This window comes from Coccidioides immitis, assembly GCF_000149335.2.
Source record: "Coccidioides immitis RS genomic scaffold supercont3.3, whole genome shotgun sequence".
Classification (NCBI taxonomy): Eukaryota; Fungi; Ascomycota; class Eurotiomycetes; order Onygenales; family Onygenaceae; genus Coccidioides; species Coccidioides immitis.
Window position 1 is genome coordinate 3,919,777 of NW_004504308.1, and position 21,792 is coordinate 3,941,568.

Genomic DNA, 21,792 nt, shown 5'->3' on the forward strand with positions numbered 1-21,792 from the left:
CATAAAGGCAAACAGATCTTCATCTTCTTCAGATTCAGACTGTTCCCCAATATCTAGTTCTCAGTAAGATAGTTTATCAGCAGCTGTGTGTTTTGTTCCAGGAACATGTTTAACAGTAAAGTTAAAGAGACATATCCAAGCTATCTAATTGGTAACCAAAGCTTCTGAAACATCTGTAGCAGTTCTATTAAGTTGGGTGACAAGAGTTTTTGCATCAATTTCCAAAGTAAAGAGCACTCCATATATATGGTGTTGGAATTTCTTGAAGGCTTTCAAAACAGCTCTGCATTCTCATTTGCCAGCATCATATGTTTTCTCTGAATCATTCCATACTCTGAATTCATATTATGCAGAATGTCAAGCTTCTTGTTGCTCCTGAATAATGCATTCTCCCCATTCTAATTCACTGGCATCAACAGTTACAGTGATAAGCAAAGGATCTTGTTCATAATTAATTGGAAGAACAATAGAGAATAAATATAACTTTTCTTTCAAAAGCATAAAGATATCATTTTACTCTTCAGTCCATATTTATATAATATTTCATCAAAGCAGATAATGTAAAGGTTTGGTTATCCAACTATAATGCTTTATGAGTATTCAGAAATATCTAGCAAGCTCTAAAAATTCTTGTAATTCTGTAACACTTATAGAAGTAGGCTAATTTGCAATTTTAGCCACCTTAGCTTTCTCAGATCATCATCCATTATAGTTGCAGACCCATCCAATAACATTAACTTCAGACATGCAGAATTGAGATTTGGCACCAGAGATCCTGGCCCCAGAGATTTCAACAAGCTATAGAATGTAGTTCAGGTTCTGCAGATAATCATAAACAAATCTTCTTATTTCTGAAAGGACTTCAGTTTCATTTTTGACACACAATTCTTTTACTTCAAGATCATCCATAAAGGCTTGAGCAATCTCTGGAAAAACCTCACATATTATCTTCATTATCCTGCATTGGGCTTGAGCTGGCAAATTTATTGCTTCTTGAACTAAAGTTGTATAGTGAAAGAGCTCAATAAAGATTGCAATGGCTGTTATATCTCTGCTTTCTTCAGCTAACAGAAAATTATTGTATCCAGAGAATAAGTTATATAGACTAGCCATAACAAGTCTGCCAAAGTCTTCAGTGTATTTGTCAACATTAGAAGAAATAAAAGCATCCCAAATAGTAACTTTGTTGTATATATGTGCTGCATCAACTAAACAATATTCACCTTTCTGTTTCTTTGTGACCAGAAAATAGAGATTGATATATAAATCATGGCAAGACTCTAACATTTTAGCTTCTAATCTGTCCTGAATGATTTTAATTAGCTTATCATGTAGAGCACAAGAAATTCAGTAAGTCTTAGTCTGCCAAGTCTCATGGGGCTCTGTCCAAATAATCTGGAGAGGCAAGTATTCAGGATGAACACCATATAGGTCTTTGAATGACCAAGTCAACACCCCTTCACATTTATAAAGGACTGATATGAAAAATTTCTTCTCCTAACTTGTCAGTTCAAATTCAATTTTGAGCTTCTCAATTCTCTTATTTATTAGCCATTCTCCAACAGAAAAGAACATAATTCTAGGTCTAATATAATTATCAAATTCACAATTAAACACAATGTGTTTCTTCTCAGAGTAATACTTATCCAAACAAACATCCACTCAATTATCTAGGTCTTCCAGCTTGCTTTCATCAGATTTTCCAGGTGCTAATGGTCTTATCTTATCAGCTTTCCACTTATAAGCAGTGTACACTCTCCAGATCTCTGAAGAAGACAGTCTGATGTCCCATTCACTATTGAAAATGTCTGTCTGATGCAATTTCTTCATGACAAAATCATGATTTTTGTTCAGAGATGTGTAAATTGATCAAGCACTTTATGAAATAGGTTTGCAAATTAAGCTGGAATTAATATTGTGTGTGTAATGTTTGCAGTGAGCTGTAATGCTGTCTGAATCAGAAAGCAGAGATTGAAAAATCTGAACTTCCAATGCAAAATTATTCTTGTCTTCTGATTGGTCCATTTGATTCACTAGCACACTGATTAATCTGATTAGACTTAGCATGCTTTTGGATTCACCAACACCAGAATTATGTTTCTTCTCATTGCTGTAAGCACCAACACCAGTAATGCTGCCAACACTCTCAACTTCTCTATTTCTTTCAATCTCCTGATCTTCAACCTTCTCATTATTAATTCTTACATTCATTATCTTCATCACATCTTCTTCATTCTCCTCAGGTCTTGTATTCACAGGCATCTGTCTGATTAAATACCTGTTGAATTGTTTAAATGATCACTGTTTGATTTATCAGTCACATATCTTATGTTGCTTGAGTTTGGCTTAAAGTCTTTGAAAACTAGATAATGTGTTCATTTCTTGTTATAAATTTTACAGTTCACTCTGCTGTCTTCTGAGGTGTTGCACCCCCAACAGACAGCAAATTGCCAAGATCTTCCAAGAATAAGTTGCTGATCCTCTTCCTTAAATATAAGAAAAGAGATATGTGTAACAATATCTTTAATTTGAACAGGCACTTCATCACAAAACACATAAAAAGAAGTGACTTCTCCCATTTAAACAACCATGGTCACTTACAGCTTATTTTTCATTGGCAATTTCAATATTTCAGCATACTTCTGAGACAACAAATTGATTTCTGAACCAGTATCAATCAACACCATTAATTCTTGTTGATTTATAGTGACTGGTGCATATAATAAACACATTCCATATGCTGTTTTGGATTTTGGCACCATGAGCTTTAAAGTAAGTCAACCAGAATTGATCTTTAGCTCAGACTGAACTGGTTTGAAGACTCCAACCCTTGCATGACTCTTGCTAGTACTGTTATTCCAGCCTGATTCAAAGAACACTTAATGAAGCTTTAGTGATACATCTATAAGCTTCTTAACTAACAATTCAACTTTTCCATTGAGAATTCAACCCATTAATTCATTGGCATTTATTGAATTACAGATCTGAGAGAATAAGCAATCTGTTGCAGAATATCTTGATCTTTGTTTCTCTACAGACTTGTTCTGAATTTCAGGCTTCTTCTGATTAATCAGTTCAACATCTTTCATGATATCATCATCAACACTAGTCTGATTATCCTGGTAAGTAATAAATTATCCAGTACACTGAGTATGGAACATTACAATCTTAGCTTTTTGATTATTCTTAGCTTCTCCAATTGTTTTAATATTGACTGATGTTCTTTCTTTCAATGGTTCATATTTCTTATCTGAATCAGATTCTCCATCAGACATTAGATATACAAGCTGTTCTGCTTGGATCTTCATACTGGTTGAATTTGCAGAAGATGTCTCTTCTTGCTGATTGATCTTCTTTTTAAGGCTTGTTGACTCTGGAATTGCTCATTCATTCTCTTCTATAGATCATACAATATACATGTTTGGGATTCCAGATTTAGAAGTGACAGCTCAATAGTTTTGACTCTTAGAGCCCATGCATAAGTTCTCTTCATCATCAATATGGCAGTATCCATTACTCATATCAGATTGGTATTCATAACACTAAGATTGATGATGTTCAGGTTTTCCACAGTAGAAGCATGAGGAATATGTCAAAATTTCTCTAGTTTGAGCTTCTTCTCATCCACAAGCACTACTATAGTCTGTTATAGAAGAGCCATTTCAAGCCAAATAGAAGTTGACTGGCAGTTGAGTATTCTCTTGTACAGTTGTAGGATTAACAGTCACATTTGTTGGATAATTTGATATAGATTTTGGAGGTCCTTCTCTCTGCAGTATATAATACTGATTGGAATTTTCTTGTATCTGATTTGATTGTACTCTCATGGCTAATGCCAAATTTGTGAACTTGTTGGTCATCTTTTCAATAGCAGCTTTAATATTGACACTGTCAGAGCTCTTGACTTTAGCTTTTGATTTAAATTCTTCAGTCTTTACAAAACTAGCTGTTTTCTTTGGAGCTTCAACTGTAGAGGGCTTGTTAGCTAATTAATATTGCTCACCAAGCTTCTCCATTTTCTTCTGTTTCATTTTATCTTCTTTAAAGATCTTTTTATTTCCTTCATACTGGTTAATCAAATTCATGGTCACCTGAACAACTTTCCTAAAATCAATAGACAACATATTGTCTGAAAGATTAAGCTTAGCCTTGTCAATAATCTTATTCTGGAGCTTCTCAGGTAGCCCCTGAAGAAATCAAGACATCTTAGTGAATTCATCAAGTCTTTCATTTGCTTGAACTGTACTGGTGATAGTAGTGTATTCTTAAATATAGGCACAAATGTTGCCATCCCAAGCACACAGTTTCTTTGTAATTGCCTGGAGGTAATTCTGATGATGAATCTTGTAAGTAATGTCTTGATCACAAAATCCATAAATAATCTCTTTGAAGAATACTTTCCAATTATCTTCTTTATAGTCTTTCAAGATCTTCATCCATTCTCCAATCCATGTAATACAGTATCTAGCCAACTGTTCAATAATGTTTTTAGGGTCAATTACCCCATGATTCTTGCACATCTGATAAAACCTTTCAATAAACAGGGTAGCATCTCTGCTGTCAAACCAAGATGCATTTGCTGTGCCAGGGGAAGGCATAGGAATGTGGGAATGAACCACAATTCTCTTGTCCTCACCCAGTGACATAGTTGCATATGATCCTGTAGTACCTTCAGCCATAGTTGATTCTGATTCCAATTTCTTGGTTTCTTGATCTTTAGTCATGTCACACAGTATGTTCTGTCTATTAGTCAATATCTTCCAAAAACCTGTTTATCAGGCAAGCTCTAGATAAGAGGCATTCAAATCTAAGCTCCCTAATCTTATTCCTAAATAAAAAAAACTGATTAGTACTGTGTCTCTAGTTCATAAGATCTTACCTTGAAGTAGTGTATTGCTTCATGTGTCTCAGAATTTGTTTTTCTCTTCCTTGGCAGTCACCAAATCACCACATCATCATCTTCAGGTCTCAGCTTGGTCACCAAATGGAGCAGGGTATGATGGGATGCCTTGTCAAAGTAGGTGAGTTGGTTGATATGGTGAGAGCACAAGAAAGGTGAAAAATCACCACATAGTAAGAGTATGGTTGAGTAGTAAGTGTAGAGATAGATATGTTCTAACAGATGCCTAAGCTTGCAAGAAGTAATAGTACTAAAGAGCCCTGTACTAACACAGGAAGCTCTAATGAGAAACAGTAGCACATTTCATGAACAAGAAATCTTCATATTCTCTAACTAATAGCTGAACTGGTAGTAAGGAACAAGTGTGTAGAAAAGAGCAATGGTGCATGAAGGTAATAAGCAAGATGCAGGGGCTACAGGTGGTTTATATAGCTCAAGAATAATAGCTTTGGGGTGGTTTGCACCTCAGACCAGAACAACCTTTGTTCTAATGAGGTACTGGAATCCCCACTACACTACAGAATCATATATAACTATATCACAAAGTGAGGACAAGAGAATTGTGGTTCATTCCCACATTGCTATGCCTTTCTCTGGCATGGCAAATGCACCTGGTTTGACAGCAGAGATGCTACTCTATTTATTGAAAGGTTTTATCAGATGTGCAAGAATTATGAAGTAATTAATTCTAAAAACATTATTGAACAGTTGGCTAGATACTATATTATATAGATTGGAGAATAGATGAAGATCTTGAAAGATTATAAAGAAGATAATTAAGAAGTATTCTCTAAAGAGATTATTCATAAATTTCATAATCAAGACATTACTTACAAGATTCACCATCAGAATTATTTTCAGACAATTATAAAGAAACTGTGTGCTTGAGATGGCAACATTTGTGCCTATATTCAAGAATACACTACTATCACCAGTACAGTTCAAGCAAATAGAAGGCTTGATAAATTTACTAAGATGTCTTGATTTCTTCAGAGACTATCTGAAAAGCTCCAGAATAAGATTATTGACAAGATCAAGCTCAATCTTTCAGACAATATATTACCTATTGATTTTAGAAAAGTTGTTCAGATGACTATGGATTTGATCAACCAGTATGAAGAGAATAAGAAGATCTTTAAAGAAGATAAAATAAAAGAAAATGAAGAAGCTTGATGAGTAATATTAATTAGCTAACAAGCCCTCTATAGTTGAAGCTTCAAAGAAAATAGCTAGTTTTGCAAAGACTGAAGAATTCAAATCAAAAGTCAAAGCTAAGAACTCTGACAGCACCAATATTGAAGTTGCTATTAAAAAGATAACCAATAAGTTCACAAATTTAGCATTGGTCATGAGAGTATAATCAAATCAGATACAAGAGAATTCTAATCAGTATTATATGCTGCAGAGAGAAGAATCTCCAAAATCTACATTAAATTATCTAACTAATATGACTGTTAATCCTACAACTGTACAAGAGAATACTCAACTGCCAGTCAACCTCTATTTAGCTTGAAATGACTCTTCTATAACAGGCTATAGTAGTGCTTATAAACAAGAAGGAGCTTGAACTGGAGAAATTTTAACACATTTCTCATACTTCTACTGTGGAAAACCTGGACATCATCAATCTCAGTGTTATGAATACCAATTCAATATGAGTAATGAATACTGCCATATTGATGACAAAGAGAACTTACATATGAACTTTAAGAATCAAAACTATTGAGCTGTCACTTCTAAATCTGAAATCCCAAACATGTATATTGTACAGTCTATAAGAGAGAATAAATGGGTGATTCTGAAGTCAACAAGCTCTAAAAAAAAGATTAATCAGCAAGAAGAGATACCTCCCATAAATTCAATTAGTATAAAGGTTCAAGCAGGACAGCTTGCATATCTAATATCTGATGAAGAATCTGATTCAGATAAGAAATATGAATCATTAAAAGAAAGAACATCAGTTAATATTGAAACAGTTGAAGAAGCTAAGAATAATCAAAAAGCTAAGATTGCAATGCCCCATACTCAGTATACTGGACAATTTATTACTTATCAGAATAATCAGGCTAGTATTAATGACAATATTATGGAAGACATTGAACCAATCAATCAGAAGAAGCCTGAAATTCAGAGCAAGTTTACAGAGAAACAAAGATCAAAATATTCTGCAACAGATTGCTTATCCTCTCAGATCTGTAATTCAATAAATGCTAATAAATTAATAGGTCAAATTCTCAATGAAAAAGTCAAATTATCAGTCAAGAAGCTTATAGATGTGTCATCAAAGCTTCATCAAGCATTCTTTAGATCAGACTGGAATAACAGTACTAGCAAAAGCCATGTGAAGATTGGAGTCTCCAAACCAGTTCAGCCTGAGCTAAAGATTAATTCTAGTCAACTCACATCAAAGCCCATAGTGCCAAAATCCAAAACAGCATATGGAATGCATTCATTATATGCACCAGTCACTATAAATCAACAAGAATTAATAGTGTTGATCAATACTGGTTCAGAAATCAATTTATTGTCTCAGAAGTATGCTGAAATGTTAAATCTGCCAATAAAAAATAAGTTATAAGTAACTATGGTTGTTCAAACAGAAGAAGTTGCTTCTTTTTATACATTTTGTGACAAAGTAGCTGTTCAAATTAGAGATATTGTTATACATACCCCTTTTCTTATATTTAAGAGAGGGGATCAGCAACTTATTCTTGGAAGATCTTGACAATTTGCTGTCTGTTGGGGGTGCAATACCTCAGAAGACAGCAGAGTGAACTATAAAATTTATAATAAGAAATGAATGTGTTGCCTAGTTTTTGAAGACTTTAAGCCAAACTCAAGCAATATAAGATATGTAACTGATAAATTAAACAGCAATTATTTAAATAATTCAACAGGCATTTAATCAGACAGGTGCCTGTAGATATAAGACCTGAGAAGAATGAAGAAGATATGATAAAGATGATGGATATAAGAATTAATAATAAGAAGGTTGAAGATTAGAAGATTAAAAAGAATAAAGAAGTCAGAAGTATTGGCAGCATTGCTGGTGTTGGTGATTACAGCAATAAGAAGAAATATAATTCTGGTGTTGGTGAATCTAAAAGTATACTAAGTCTAATCAGATTGACCAGTATGCTGGTAAATTAACTGGACTAATCAGAAGACAAGAATAATTTTATGTTAGAAGTTTAGATTTTCTGACCATCACTTCCCAATTCAGACAGTGTCACAGCTTACTGCAAATATTACACATGTGATATTAATTCCAGCTTAATTTAAAAATCTATTCCACAAAGTACTTGATCAATTTATGCATCTCTGAACAAAAATCATGATTTTGTCACAAAGAAATCACATCAGACAGACATTTTTAATAGTGGATGAAACATCAGACTGTCTTTTTTAGAGATCTGAAGAGTGTGCACTGCTTATAAGTGGAAAGCTGATAAGATAAGACTATTAGTATCTGGAAAATCTGATGGAAGCAAGCCAGAAGATCTAGATAATTAGATGAATGTTTATTTGAATAAGTATTATTCTGAGCAAAAACATATTATATTTAATTGTGAATTTGATAATTATATTAGGTCTAGGATTGCACCCTTTTCTGTTAGAGAATGGCTAACAAATAAGAGAATTGAGAAGCTCAAAATTAGATTTGAACTGACAAGTTAGAAGAAAGAATTTTTTATATTAGTTCTTTATAAATGTGAAGAGATGTTAGCTTGATCATTCAAAGATCTATATAATATTCATTCTGAATGCTTGTCTTCCCAGGTTATTCAGACAGAGTCTCATGAGACTTGACAGACTAAAACTTACTGAATTTCTCATGCTCTACATAATAAGCTAATTAAAATCATTCAGAACAGATTAAAAGCTAAAACATTAGAGCCTTGTCATGATTCATATATCAATCTCTATTTTCTGGTCATAAAGAAACAGAAAGATGAATATTGTTTAGTTAATACAGCACATATGTATAACAAAGTTACTATTCAGGATACTTTTATTTTCTTTAATGTTGACAAATATACTGAAGACTTCAGCAGACTTGTGATAGCTAGTCTATACAACTTATTCTCTGAATACAATAATTTTCTATTAGCTAAAGAAAGCAGAGATATAATAGCCATTACAACCTCTATTGAACTCTTTCACCATATGACTTTAGTTCAAGAGACAATGAATTTGCCAGCTCAAGCTCAACACAGAATAATGAAGATAATACACAAGATTTTTTCAGAGATTGCTTGAGCCTTTATAGATGATCTTAGAGTAAAAGAATTGTGTATTAAAAATAAAACTGAAGTTCTTCCAGAAATAAGAAGATTTGTTTATAACTATCTGCAGAACCTGAACTACATTCTATAGCTTGTCAAAATCTCTGAAGCCAGAATCTCCAGCACCAAATCTTAATTCTGCATGTCTGAAGTCAATGTCATTGAATGGGTCTGTAATTATAATGGATGATAATCTGAGAAAGCTAAGATAGCTAAAATTGTGAATTAATCTACTTCTATAAGTATTACAGAATTACAAGAATTTCTAGAGCTAGCTGGATATTTCCAAATACTTATAGAGTATTATAGTTGAATAGCCAAATCTTTATATTATCTGCTTCAACAAAATATTATATGGACATGAACTGAAGAGCAAAATAACATCTTTATACTTTTAAAAGAAAAGTTATGTTCATTCTTTATTATTCTTTCAATCAATTACAAACAAGATTCTTTGCTTATCACTGTGGCTGTTGATGCCAGTGAATTAGAATGAGAAGAATATATTATTCAGAAGCAATGAGAAGCTCAACATTCTGCACAATATAAATTCAGAGCATGGAATGATTCAGAAAAAACATATAATGCTGGTAAATAAGAATGCAGAGCTGTTTTGAAAGTCTTTAAGAAATTCCAACACTATATATATGAAGTGCTCTTTACTTTGGAAATCAATGCAAAAACTCTTGTTGCCTAACTTAATAGAACTGCTACAGATGTTTCAGAAGCTTTGATTACTAATTAAATAGCTTGAATACATCTCTTTGACTTTACTGTTAAATATGTTCCTGGAACAAAACACACAGCTGCTGACAGACTATCTTGTTAAGAACTAGATATTAGAGAACAATCTGAATCTGAAGAAGATGAAGATCTGTTTGCCTTTATAGATTCTATAAGAGTTTTAGCTGGCTGAGCTCTCAATAGTGAAGATCTTAGAATACTGAACTTCACATATTCAGAAGAATCAGAGAAAATTGCATGATATCTAACCACTCTATCAAAATCATTGGGCATGGAAGGAAAAGAGTATGTGAGATTCCAAAGAAAAGCAATTAAATATGTGATGGAGGCTGATCAGCTATTTAAATGAGTGAGATCTGGTATATCTCTAAGACATGTTATGGACAACAAAGATCAGCACAAACAAATTTTACATATGATGCATGACAAATTTGACTATAAAGAGTGAGAAAGAATATACTTTGCTCTACAAGCTCAATACTGGTGATCAGAAATATATAAAGATATGTCTGCTTATATAAAGCACTGTTCTCAATGTTAATAAAGAGATTTACAAAGATTGAGTGAAGAGCTTCATTCTATCTGGGCCTCTATCTGTTAAAAGAAAGTTGGAGTGAATATCAAGCACATGTCTTTCTGTTGAGGACAAAATTATTTAATTGTTGCCAGATATGACTTTATTAAATAAGTAAAAGCTAGAGTCTTGAAAAAGACAACAGCTGAAGCTGTGGTCAAATTTCTTTATAAGAATATCATCTGTCAATGAGACCTGCTTGTCAAATTTGTTATGAATGGAGGACCAGAGAACAAGAATATTATGAAGATCTTACTGAAGAAATTCAACATTAAATATATTATTATTTTGCTCTATAATTCTCTTGCAAATGATATGATGGAAGTTGGCTATAAGTCTTTGGCTAATAAGCTAGCTAAAGCTATTAATGACACTGAAAGAAATTGAATTAAACATCTTTCTGCAATTCTAATAGCAGATTAAATGATGACTAAGACTAGTACTGGTGTCTCTTCTTATAAATTGCTAATAGGCCAGGAGGCAGTTCTTTCAATTGAATTTGAGATTTCTACTTGACAAATAATTTTCTAGTGAAAGATTTAAACAACTGAAGATCTGCTTCTAATGCAAGTACAGCAAATTGAAAGACAAGATAAGAATATCTTAAAAGCAGCTCATTATTAGCTTCAAATGTGTGCTAGAAATAAGAAATACTTTGATAATACTCATAATATTTGGATTAACTCTCTTTTATCTGAAGATCTTGTCTTGCTTCACAATACCAAAGAAGAACAGAATATATCTAGAAATAATACTCTGCACTTTCAATGACTAGAACTCTATAGAGTTAAGTCTGTCAATCAAGAACTAGATTTCTATCATCTTAAAGAGTTAGACAGCACTGAACTCAAAGAATCTATTGCAGGAAATAGATTAAAGAAGTATCTTATGAAATCTGAAATGAAGCTATTTAATAATAGTCCAGCAGATTCTGATGTAGAGATGGGGAACATCTCTCAAAAATATGTTACCAGAAGTTGATCTAACATTCTCTCTAGCAGTTTCTCAGATGTTAGCTTCTTGAATCAGAGTGAAAATAAAAATAATCAAGAAGAAATGAAGCAAACACAATTTTTAACTGTTATATCAGATAACTGGAGCTTTGCTGTTGTTATATCTTCACAAGATGTTTAATTTGTTGTGTTTTGTTTGCAAAAGTGAAGTTTTTTGCTTGCTTATTCAGAAAGTTTCTTTTATTTATCTGCAAAGTGAAGTTTTTACTTGCTCTTTCAGGAAGTTTCTCTTTCTTTATTATTTGCTTAGCATTCACTTTTCCTGAAGATATTTAAAGATTAATTTTTCTTTGCTGGAGCTTTTACTTTCTTTTATATTCAAGCTTGATTCTTTTTACAGATTCAACAATTTCTTCTATTCTGTTATTCTGACATTTGCAAATTTTTTGATCTCTGATATTCTTTAAAAATAGCTGGACAAAGCAACCTGCCTTCTTTAGCACCAGCAACTAAAAATCAAGATCTGGTCATTATCAGAGACAGTGGAGTCAACTTGAATAGCCATTTCTTCAATAATCTAACAGCAGCTATGGAATACATTAATAACCAAGCTCTACACCACCACTATGGTCTGCAAGTCAAACTGATGAATGTACTTATGCAAGTGACTGATATGATTACTGACTTAGTGGCTCATTTCTATCAATATATTAAAAGATCCAGAGCTTGGCAATATATTACATACATCAATTTTGAAGCTGATTTTCATGATGCTTGAAAGATTATTCTGAATGTTGAACAATATTACATTAATATACAAAAGATCAAGAATAGACTTGTCACTATATGGAAGATAGACAGAATTGATGCTATATGGTTAAAAGTGAAGAATCTGTGGGCTGCATAAAAGCTTCACCATACTCTAAATATCTACAAGAATTAGGATAAGTTCACTAACAATATTAACAGTACAGTGCTCTGAAGACTAGATGCTACAGAAGCTGAATATTACTGAAGCTTAGCTATATTGTCAGATAATTATACTACAGCTGACAAAGAAGTTGATTGTGCTTGTGAACTTTCTTCAAGAGATATTCTACATTAACAAGAACTTACTATTGAAAACTATAATCTTCTACAGCTGTTGGCTCTTCCACAGTTATCTAGCTCCCAACATCCAATTCAGAATATCACTAGGAGCTCTCCCACTGCAAGCAGCTCTCAAGATCTACTAGAAGAACCACAGTCACCAAGATCATCAAGAGATATTCTAATGAGTGAGATGTTGATGCTGCATAGCCACAATGTATTAGGAGCCTCTATATATAGTACAATATTGATTAAATTATATGGATTGGAAACTGGCCAATCACAGCCACCATTTGGATTCACCAGTGTGCTGGCTAATTCATCCAGTCAATCAGAAGCTCTGAAGTGCTGCAGTGAAAGAATTACAGCTATATCAGCACACCAAACTCTTCAAGGTCTAAATGATGAAGATAAGTCTGTTATTTCTTCTGAAAGTGATGAGAAAATACTCTGACATGAACAAGAAGAATCTGTCATAATAGTACACTCTAGTACTTGTCATTACTGTGGTTTTGAACAGCAGCTTCTCCAAAAGATAAAGAGTACTAAAACATATTCAGAGTTGAAGCTTATTTACATTCTGAAGCAGTTAGAAAAGATCTTTAGCAATAAGAAAGCTAACATCTATCTATACTATAACCATGCTAAACTAATGACTTCAAAACTTGGTTTACAGACTCACACACTTAATAGAAAGAAGCTTCTCAACTATTGAGCTTATATTTATAGGAATTGTTGCAATATTGGCTCAGTCAAGACTGATGATAGCATCTATCTCTGGTTTCATTTGACAAATAGATTAGCTAGAGCTGAAGATACTTTAGACATTTATAAATTCAAACATCAGCCAATTATCCCTCTGGTCACAAAGATGAAGATCTTTGACTTTAACTAATATGTATGAATAACTGGAGTTAACAAGTTCACCACCAGTGATCTTCAGAAGAAATGGGAAACAACTGAATCTGTTGTTATTCTTCAGCTAATATGCTGGTGGAATAATAAATTACAAGACATCACTACCACAGTACTCACCTGGATCAACAGTGAATATAATATATACTACTATCATCAGTAAATGATGGGAGATTGTGACAATTACAGATGGTTGAGAACAATGTATTATAGTATTAACTAATAACTTATGTGTCAGAACTCTGTATACTATCTATAGTACATACTGACAAGACCCAACCATACTTGAAAATTAATCTCCTATCCATACTATATCAAGTATGCTAAGCTAGGGGATAAAACTGGGTTTCACCATATTAATATCAATATTCCAGATGCTATTACTACTGGAAGAGGTATTAATATGATACAAGAATTCTTGATCTTAACTGCAGAAGAGCCCAGCAACTATACAGAAATCTTGCCAGAAATGCATAATTATTTAGAGAATTGATGGAGACTAGTCAAAGAATAAGACTTATCCACTAATGGCTATATTCACTATATTAAAGATACAATGTATACCAAGAACAATAAAAGAAAATTTGATATTAGATGGACCAACATCATTTGCAAATCTGATGATGTCCAAATTTCAAGCTCTCTACTATCTCATGGAGCCCATGGTCCATGCAAAAAGGTCCAACACACTATACTACCCTGGTATGTGGCAATCCAAGAGAACCATGAATATCTAGAAGTCAATAAAGCTGGTACATGGTTCCAGCTCTCCACTGTATATAAAGATTTAGTTCCAGAGCCTTTATCTTCATTCAGCCATTCAAATTATTATGCATCAGTTCCATATTGATTCTCTACCACTATTCAATTACAAGGCTTAGAAGCTATATCAGATGCTCTGGTAGAATAAATTAGATGGGACAATCTCATGGTAATTGAGGAACTCAATATTCTCTTTGGCTCTGATAACAAAAAGACTCAGAACTTCATTAATAACTGGTGTCTAATGGCCATGCAAATTGCTCTGGATGCCATTGTCAAGACTTACTAAATTAAAAAGAAAGCTTTTGATAATAAATTCTATTGACATTATGTGCACAACAATATTGACCCAGTATCAGTTTGGCCTTCTCCTTCTTCTGAGAACTTGATGAAAGAAGAGAATCATGATAATCACTATTAGAGATTGCTGCTATCACTCTCCTTATTCTTATTTCCTATATTTTTCCTTATCAGACTGCTCATTACTATTTATTATTCTCTTATTTTACTAAATTGGTTTTATTTTATTTTATATATTGTTTGTTGTCAGGGGACACCAATATTAAAGGCCAGGAGAAAATGTAGTAAGAATTCTAGAATAAAGATTGTTCCAGTCCAAGGTGCAAACCACTCCAAAGCTACTATTCTTGAGCTATATAAACCATCTGTAGCTCCTGCATCTTGCTTATTACCTTCATGCACCATGGCTCTTTTCTACACACTCATTCCTTACTACCAGTTTGGTTATTAGTTAGAGAATATGAAGATTTCTTGTTTATGAAACTTGCTACTGTTTTTCATTAGAGCTGCCTGTATTAGTACAGGGCTCTTTAGTACTATTACTTCTTGCAAGCTTAGGCATCTGTTAGAACATATCTATCTCTACACTTACTACTTGACCATACCCTTACTATATGGTGATTTTTCACCTTTCTTGTGCTCTCACCATATCAACCAACTCGCCTACTTTGATGAGGCATCCCATCATACCCTGCTCCACTAGCAGCTTGTTTCAGTCTGTAGAGTCTCTGATGTAAGAGCTCTACTAGATTACCCTGCCTGTGCTTGAATCCAGTGAGTAGTTGAATGTATACATATTTGTTCTCTGAAAGAGTTTTATTTAGAAAGATTATCACAAAGTCAAAGACTCTGATCTTTCAGTTCTTAACTGTTGAGATAGCAAAGAAGACTCTTGTTGTAGATTCACTAACAACTGCTGTATAGATATTCTTGTAGTGAACATCTTCTTGCTGTTTGAATTTATGTATAACTTAACAGATTTTAAATTATACTGTGCCACCTGTATTATTAAGCTTTCTATTAAATACTTATTTGCCAGAGAGAATCTGCATTTGAGATTTCTTCTTAACTAAAATTCAGATGTCTTTCTCTTGTAATTTGAAGATTTCAACATTTAGAGCCTTCTTTCAATAAAGTCATTCTTCAGAGTGTTTGACTTTGATAATGGATTTTGGTATATCTGTATGTGTACTGAGCACTGGAAGCTCAGCTTTATTTGTCTCTTCTTTCTCTGTAGTATCTGAGAGAATTTCTTGCTCTTTGTCTAGATATGTAGACTTTAAAGCCTCTAATTTGCTGTCTGTAAGCTTCTTCATAATTTCTGGCTTCTTCTTTGCAAGATAAGCTAGTAGCTTGTGTTGCCAGTCATTTAATAAATCTATGTAATTGTACTTCTTCAGAAGTTCAACATATTCAGCTTTAGTTAGTGAATTTGTAGAAATTTGATCTAATTTCTTGTTGAATATAACATCTTGCAAGATCATTATATTGTTTGTTTCTGGGTTCCAAAGCCTGTAGATATGCATGTCATGATATTCTATAAATTTAATCTTCTTAAATCTAGATTGAAGCTTCAAGAATTTCTTCAAAATCTTTATATAGATGTTACATCCCCATCTATAGATTCATCTGTAATGGGGTTGGTGATCTGTTCAGACTTTAAAGAGTGTCAATGACTTTGTGTTCTTGCATCTGTATAGAGGCACTGAGATAGGTAATAAATTCACTATTATAGAGACTGTAGCAAGAGCTTTACCTCATAACTTATTGAGTAGTTCTGAGTTTATAAGTATGCTTCTTATTTGCTTGCAAAGAAGTTGTATTTCTTGTTTACTTGTTCTATCTTGTTGAGATGTATATAGGCATATAATCTTCTGTTATATACTCTTGCTTCTGTAGAATTCAGCCAGTTGTTGACTTGTCAATTTAAGAGCTTTATTAAACAGTATAATGCTGATCTTTTGTTCAGTAGATACTTTAATTATATTGATTCAGTTCTTCACAGTTTCTGGAGCTTCTATCTACTTCTTCAGAAGGTACATTCATCTGTATTGTGTGGCATTATTTATTATAAGTAGGAAATACTTTGCTCTGCTATAGCTTGGAGAATTGAAGTCTGTAAATAAAGTATGGCCACCACCTGTAATATCAATAAAAATTTTAGCTCCAGGCTTTATAGAGTGTGTTCTAGATTTGAATAGGTTGTAAGCTTGCTTAGCTTTAGCACAGATTTTACAGAACTCTAGCTTCTTTACTCTCTTTATTTGCATTGCCATTTTCAGATCTCTAGCTAGAATAGCTATATCATAGGTGTTGAGATGCCTTCAGTATTTGTGCTAATTGGCCATCATATTCTTCTTGATTTCTGGTGTCTTTGCTAGATGATTCAGTGCCAAAAGTGTGTCATCTCTATCTTTATTCTCCAGAGTTGCTGTTATATAGCAGGGCTCTAGAAGTTTTATAGATACTGGAAACATATATGTTAATAAATTACATATTCTAGGTGTTTGTAGAACTAGAATGTCATTCTTATTAAGTACAGCTTCAAAGCTCTGTATTTTATCTGCTGATTCTAGTAGAAAGATGTGTTCTTCATTAATATAAAGCTGTTCTACTGTAAAGCTGTCTTATATAAGCTTCCCAAAGCTTATGAGATTAATCTGGAGATCAGACATAATTCTAACCCTCTCAATACTCAATTCTCTGTTGCCAGTTTGAATACTAGTCATGCTAAATTCTCTGGTAACTGATTTCAAACTGTTTGCCATAAGCAGTTGTGTTGCATAGCTCTTTGGGTCCATTTGAACTAGATCTGTACATGAGATCATATAGAATCCAGCTTCAGAGTCAAGAATTCATCTGTCTGTAGATTCACATACTTCTCTTGTAGAAAAGACTGCTTTATAAACTAAATAAATCTTGTTTATTGCAATTATAGTTATTTTCTTGTCTTTGCTTTTAGAGTCTTTCTTAGACTTGTTAGACTTTGAATTCTTGTTAGATTTGCAAAATTTAGCTAAATAACCAGATTTGCTATAAATATAGCAGTTTCAGTTCTGCAGTAAGCTCTTCTCTGAATTGGATTCAGAGTTCATATTTTTGTAAGACTTTTAAGAATCTGAGCTTGTTGTATTTGTATTTGACTTTGTAGATTTATTTTTCTTCTGATCTTTCTTAAGAATTTGATGAAGAATATTCTTCAGTAGATCTTTCAGATTCTTCTTTAATAGATTTATTTCACTCTGACATATCATATTAAATCAGTTCTGTATGAACTCTCTCTATCAGAACATAATATTCATCTTTAAGATATTATATAAAGTGTGGTCCAGTTGTTTGAATTCTAATCTCTTAAATTCTCTACAGATTACTAGAAATCTCTCTATATAATTTCTTTCTGAGCCAGCAGATTGTAGTGTTATTCTTACTAACTCTGTAAGTAGACTTTTCTGCTGTATTTCAGATCTCTCTTGAAAGACTGTTCTTACAGCTTTCCAGAGTTTATAGACACTAAGACTATCTAATTTCTTAAAGTATTCTCTGGCTTGTGCAGATATTGTGCTGTTAATTAGACTGTATAGTCAATTATTCTGAATATTCTAGTATTATAAAATCTTCAAGTGCTCTGACTGTAGTGAAGTCTCTTGTCTTTCCAGAATAATCTTCTCAACATCTACTTGACAAACTACTTTTAGAATGGCTTTGCTTTATGCTAGATAGTTACTAGCTCTAGCCAAAGTTATAAACTTCTTTACTGTTTTTATAATCTTTATAAATTGAGTGATTGCTTTACTGATTCACATATTTATGTCTATAAGATTGTTAATATATTCTTCTAGTTTCTTATTAGAGTCTATTTCTTGATTCTCTTCTTCTTCTTGTTAAGCTTTGTGCTCTAGATTCTCCTACATTATTGCAGATGTATTTGCAGTGCTTGCTTAATCTGATAGAAGATTCATCTGCTGTATCAGCTGTTATATTATTTTCTGTTATCTTTATATTAACTTTTGTTGCTTTTGTATTATCTTTTGTTGATTCAGTATTATTCTGCACAATATTTAAAGTTCACTCTTCTCTCTAGACTTCTGCTTATTGTTTGGTGGGCTGTCTCTAAGTCTACTTGACTATCTAAGCTTAGTTTGAGATGTAGAAAGATTTGTTAAAGTCTTTTAATTAGAAGTTCAGTATTCTGGTTTATCTGTATAGTTTATCATGGCTTTGGTGTTGCCAGATGCTTGATTTGCTTGCTAGATGTGTTTAGCAGATGTTTTGCTCACTCTCTAATCATGTGCCAGAAAGCTATAGAGTTTAACTCACTCTTCAGCTTGGTGCTAGAAAGCTACAGAAGTTGCATATATAAAAGGTGTCTATCTTAATATATGCTCTCTCTTATGCTTGTAAAATCTTGTTATCTACAAGAATAACTGTTCACTATGTTGATTGTAAGCTTCAATATCCAATTGAGCTGTAAATCAATCTTATATGCTTGCTCTTCAGTGCAAAGGGCTCATAACCTGATGGAGGACTTGTATGCTTGTCATTCACTAAGCTTCCTAAAGGGGAATCTCGGCTAATCTATGTGGGTCACGTGAGCGAGGTGCTAGTTGGATTACCTAACACAGAGGAAGAGACGGACTATTGATGATCCTGGCCGGCAAACTGGATCTGGGAAATCCGCAAAGGGACTAGCGCAGAAGTCTGGAATTCAGCCACACTTACCCCACAATGAGCTCGTGGGCCAATCACATGCTCGGCAGCTGAGTGTGGGGAAGCAGGGCCGCGTACAGGGCATGTACGAAGTAATGAAGTACTGTAAAATAACACTCCGATACCAGCCTGTCTTCTCGCAGCGACTTCAAAACGAGCTTGTGTTCCATGACTTTTCGTTCCCCTTGTGTAACTACCGTACACCTGTATTGTATGTATCGAGCCCGTATGTCCTGTGCGGCCCTGGCGGGCGGTAACTTTTCACGTGCCCCCCGCCGCGGAAGCTCGATCTCCGCAGGCCCACGGAAGCTCCTCCGGCCGGCCAACCCACCGTCTCCACGCCATCCATCGATCTCACCTCGTCCCCTCCACCACCCATCATCCTCCCTCAGCAGCCAGCTTGTGCTCGCGTCCCTCCAATTCCACGCTATTCCTAGTCGCTGCTCGCCTCCAACCCCAATTGCACCGACTGCCTCACCACCGGTGTGACTTCGGTCGACCCCGAATTTTCAATTGCGGGCCCCCCCCCCCCCCCCCCCCCCCCGGTTGGAATCCCAAAATCCCCTCGACCCTGTAACTAGCTAATCCTGCTTGCTGTTCCCCGACCCAACTCCTCTTATCTCTATTGGATGCTCTCACCGCCACCCCGCAAACGAGCTCCCTAGTTGCCACCCTCCACCTTCGGGCACTTTGCACGCTTGGTCTCCATTATTCTGAAAGTTGGCTTGGGCTGGCTCAGCATCACCTCCCCTACCCTCGCAATGGGGTATTAGACACTTCCTGCGGGCACCTACATCGCGAAGTCTCTGCCCAGGAGTCTGGAAGGCAGCTTAATCCAGTTATCTGTACTTTGCTTCCCTGCCCACCCAGCGTATTCCTTCAATAAGTCGACATCTCCCCGCCGTTCACTCCCGTCGACCGGGTCCTCCTCCGTCATCCACCCCTTGGCTTGTTTTCAGCTTACTAGGATATCAGCTGCCCTTTTTCTGGCGTGATGTCTCAAAGATCGAATTCTCCTCCATCTCCAACCAAGCCTCGCCGGCGACGCTCGTCTTTCACCGAGCTTTTCCAGAAGCAGGGCAACGTTGCTTCCCCAACTACCGGCTCGCATCCTCGACCCATCTACACCCCTAGCAGCGCCCGAACCCAGCAACAGCGGAGGATGTCCCTTAATACATTGGGCCTTTCTGGTTCCCCCACCCAGATGTCTCCATTTGCAGCAGCTTCCATGCGCCGTGGTAGCGTCTCAAGCTCTGTGATGTCGACTTCACCGACAATGGACCAAGCCGTCGTCGAGGAAGCCGAAGAGGAGACCCCAACGACGGCCCCTGCAACTCCTTTTGCTCGCCGCGTCTCGTTTGGAGCACCGGCATTGCGTGGGAGCGGAAATGGTACATATCACCCCCTGTGGAATGCACGTTCCCCAAGAAATCGATCATCGTCGCTGTTTGGCAACACATCGCCCAACAGCGATGGAGTTGTACCTAGCGCAAGTACTTCACAACATCATTTCCAGAATGTCAAATCTAACCCGTCTTCTTACCGTAAACTAGCAGAAGGTTTCAATTGGCCCGAGTCTCTCAGGGTAAAGGCGGAGCGCGCACCCTCACTTGGGAATTTTCCTCCTACGTCCCCGACCCTACCGCATGCGGGTATGATTCACCAACGTTCGGCTTCAATTGCAGCCATGGAGGCACCACCGCCCGAGCGTGCGGAGCTGCCAAAACAGTCCCAGCATAAGTCGAGACCGAAGCCGGACTACTTCCAAGAGAAGATCTTACGAGCCGACTTCATGGACTAAAGGTTCAGGGCTATTTTTCTTTCCCTCTCCTCCCCCTACCTACAAATTATTCAATACGCTTGCAAGTGCTTGTATTTCACGGGCTTGGAATTTCCAAGGGATTGGGGATTCGAAGCATTGTGGGTTATGGAAAGTTCATATTCTGGCAGTCTCCTTTCTGATGAATGAAGCTGCAATTTTATAAGTGGATGGTCCCGCTTTGATGACATCACTTAGTTGTAAAGGTTGTGGGTTCAAAGCATGGATGTTGTGTTATGATGCATGTTTCTCTTGATTTTGCTATGGTCCCGGGATGAATGTCAGGAAACAGATATTTTGCATTTACTCATCCATACATGGTATGTCTGTGACCTGCTGGGAGTTGGGGACGTTGATTTCTCTCCCCTTTTCTTTTTTTTTCTTTTCTTTTTTTGTTTCACTTCTGTTATTGTCTCACACATACTTATCCTACATGACCTAACAAGTCCCCATTCCTTTCTGCTCTGGACGAGCAAGTATTGGATAGCCTCTGAAATGCGCGGGCCCACTCTTCACACCACTGAGGGCTCTTTTCTTCTTTAAGCCATTTTCTTGCATATCTGTTTCTCCGGGCTGCAAAGGCACGTATCAGTTCCTGTGAGTTTATTCATTTCGCTCCTCCTTTGAATATCAAATGGACCCTGTAGCTAGTTATATAGTCTTTGCCGATGTTCCATACAAGAATACCCTTGAACGAAAACTACACAGTCATACTACATTAGCCCAAATGTATGGGCCTTTTT

At 35.4% G+C, this 21,792-nt stretch overlaps 3 protein-coding genes across 3 annotated transcripts; all 3 read left to right on the forward strand.

Annotated features, from left to right (window-relative positions):
* Positions 1-6,656: 6,656 nt before the first annotated feature.
* Positions 6,657-7,478, forward strand: CIMG_13332 (uncharacterized protein; the record flags this gene model as incomplete). The annotated part of the gene is made up of 2 exons (XM_004445143.1): positions 6,657-7,095; positions 7,126-7,478. 2 exons carry the CDS (start codon positions 6,657-6,659, stop codon positions 7,476-7,478), a joined length of 792 nt encoding a protein of 263 aa, XP_004445200.1.
* An 11,331-nt stretch (positions 7,479-18,809) lies between these two features.
* CIMG_13333 (uncharacterized protein) lies at positions 18,810-19,667 on the forward strand (the record flags this gene model as incomplete). The annotated part of the gene is made up of 5 exons (XM_001240309.1): positions 18,810-18,886; positions 18,943-18,965; positions 19,021-19,051; positions 19,148-19,441; positions 19,529-19,667. The coding sequence occupies 5 exons, from the start codon at positions 18,810-18,812 to the stop codon at positions 19,665-19,667; spliced, it is 564 nt and encodes a 187-aa protein (XP_001240310.1).
* A 430-nt stretch (positions 19,668-20,097) lies between these two features.
* On the forward strand, positions 20,098-21,743 carry CIMG_07472 (uncharacterized protein). Its single transcript, XM_001240308.2, has 2 exons — positions 20,098-20,621; positions 20,784-21,743. Exons 1-2 carry the CDS (start codon positions 20,225-20,227, stop codon positions 21,029-21,031), a joined length of 645 nt encoding a protein of 214 aa, XP_001240309.2. The 5' UTR covers positions 20,098-20,224; the 3' UTR covers positions 21,032-21,743.
* Positions 21,744-21,792: the final 49 nt, after the last annotated feature.

Excerpts from the sequence above, each read along its gene's own strand:
- CIMG_07472 (XM_001240308.2), top strand. The coding sequence starts at position 20,225 with ATGTCTCAAAGATCGAATTCTCCTCCATCTCCAACCAAGCCTCGCCGG. Across the intron at positions 20,622-20,783 it reads ATTGCGTGGGAGCGGAAATG|CAGAAGGTTTCAATTGGCCC; the intron begins GTACATATCACC and ends ACCGTAAACTAG.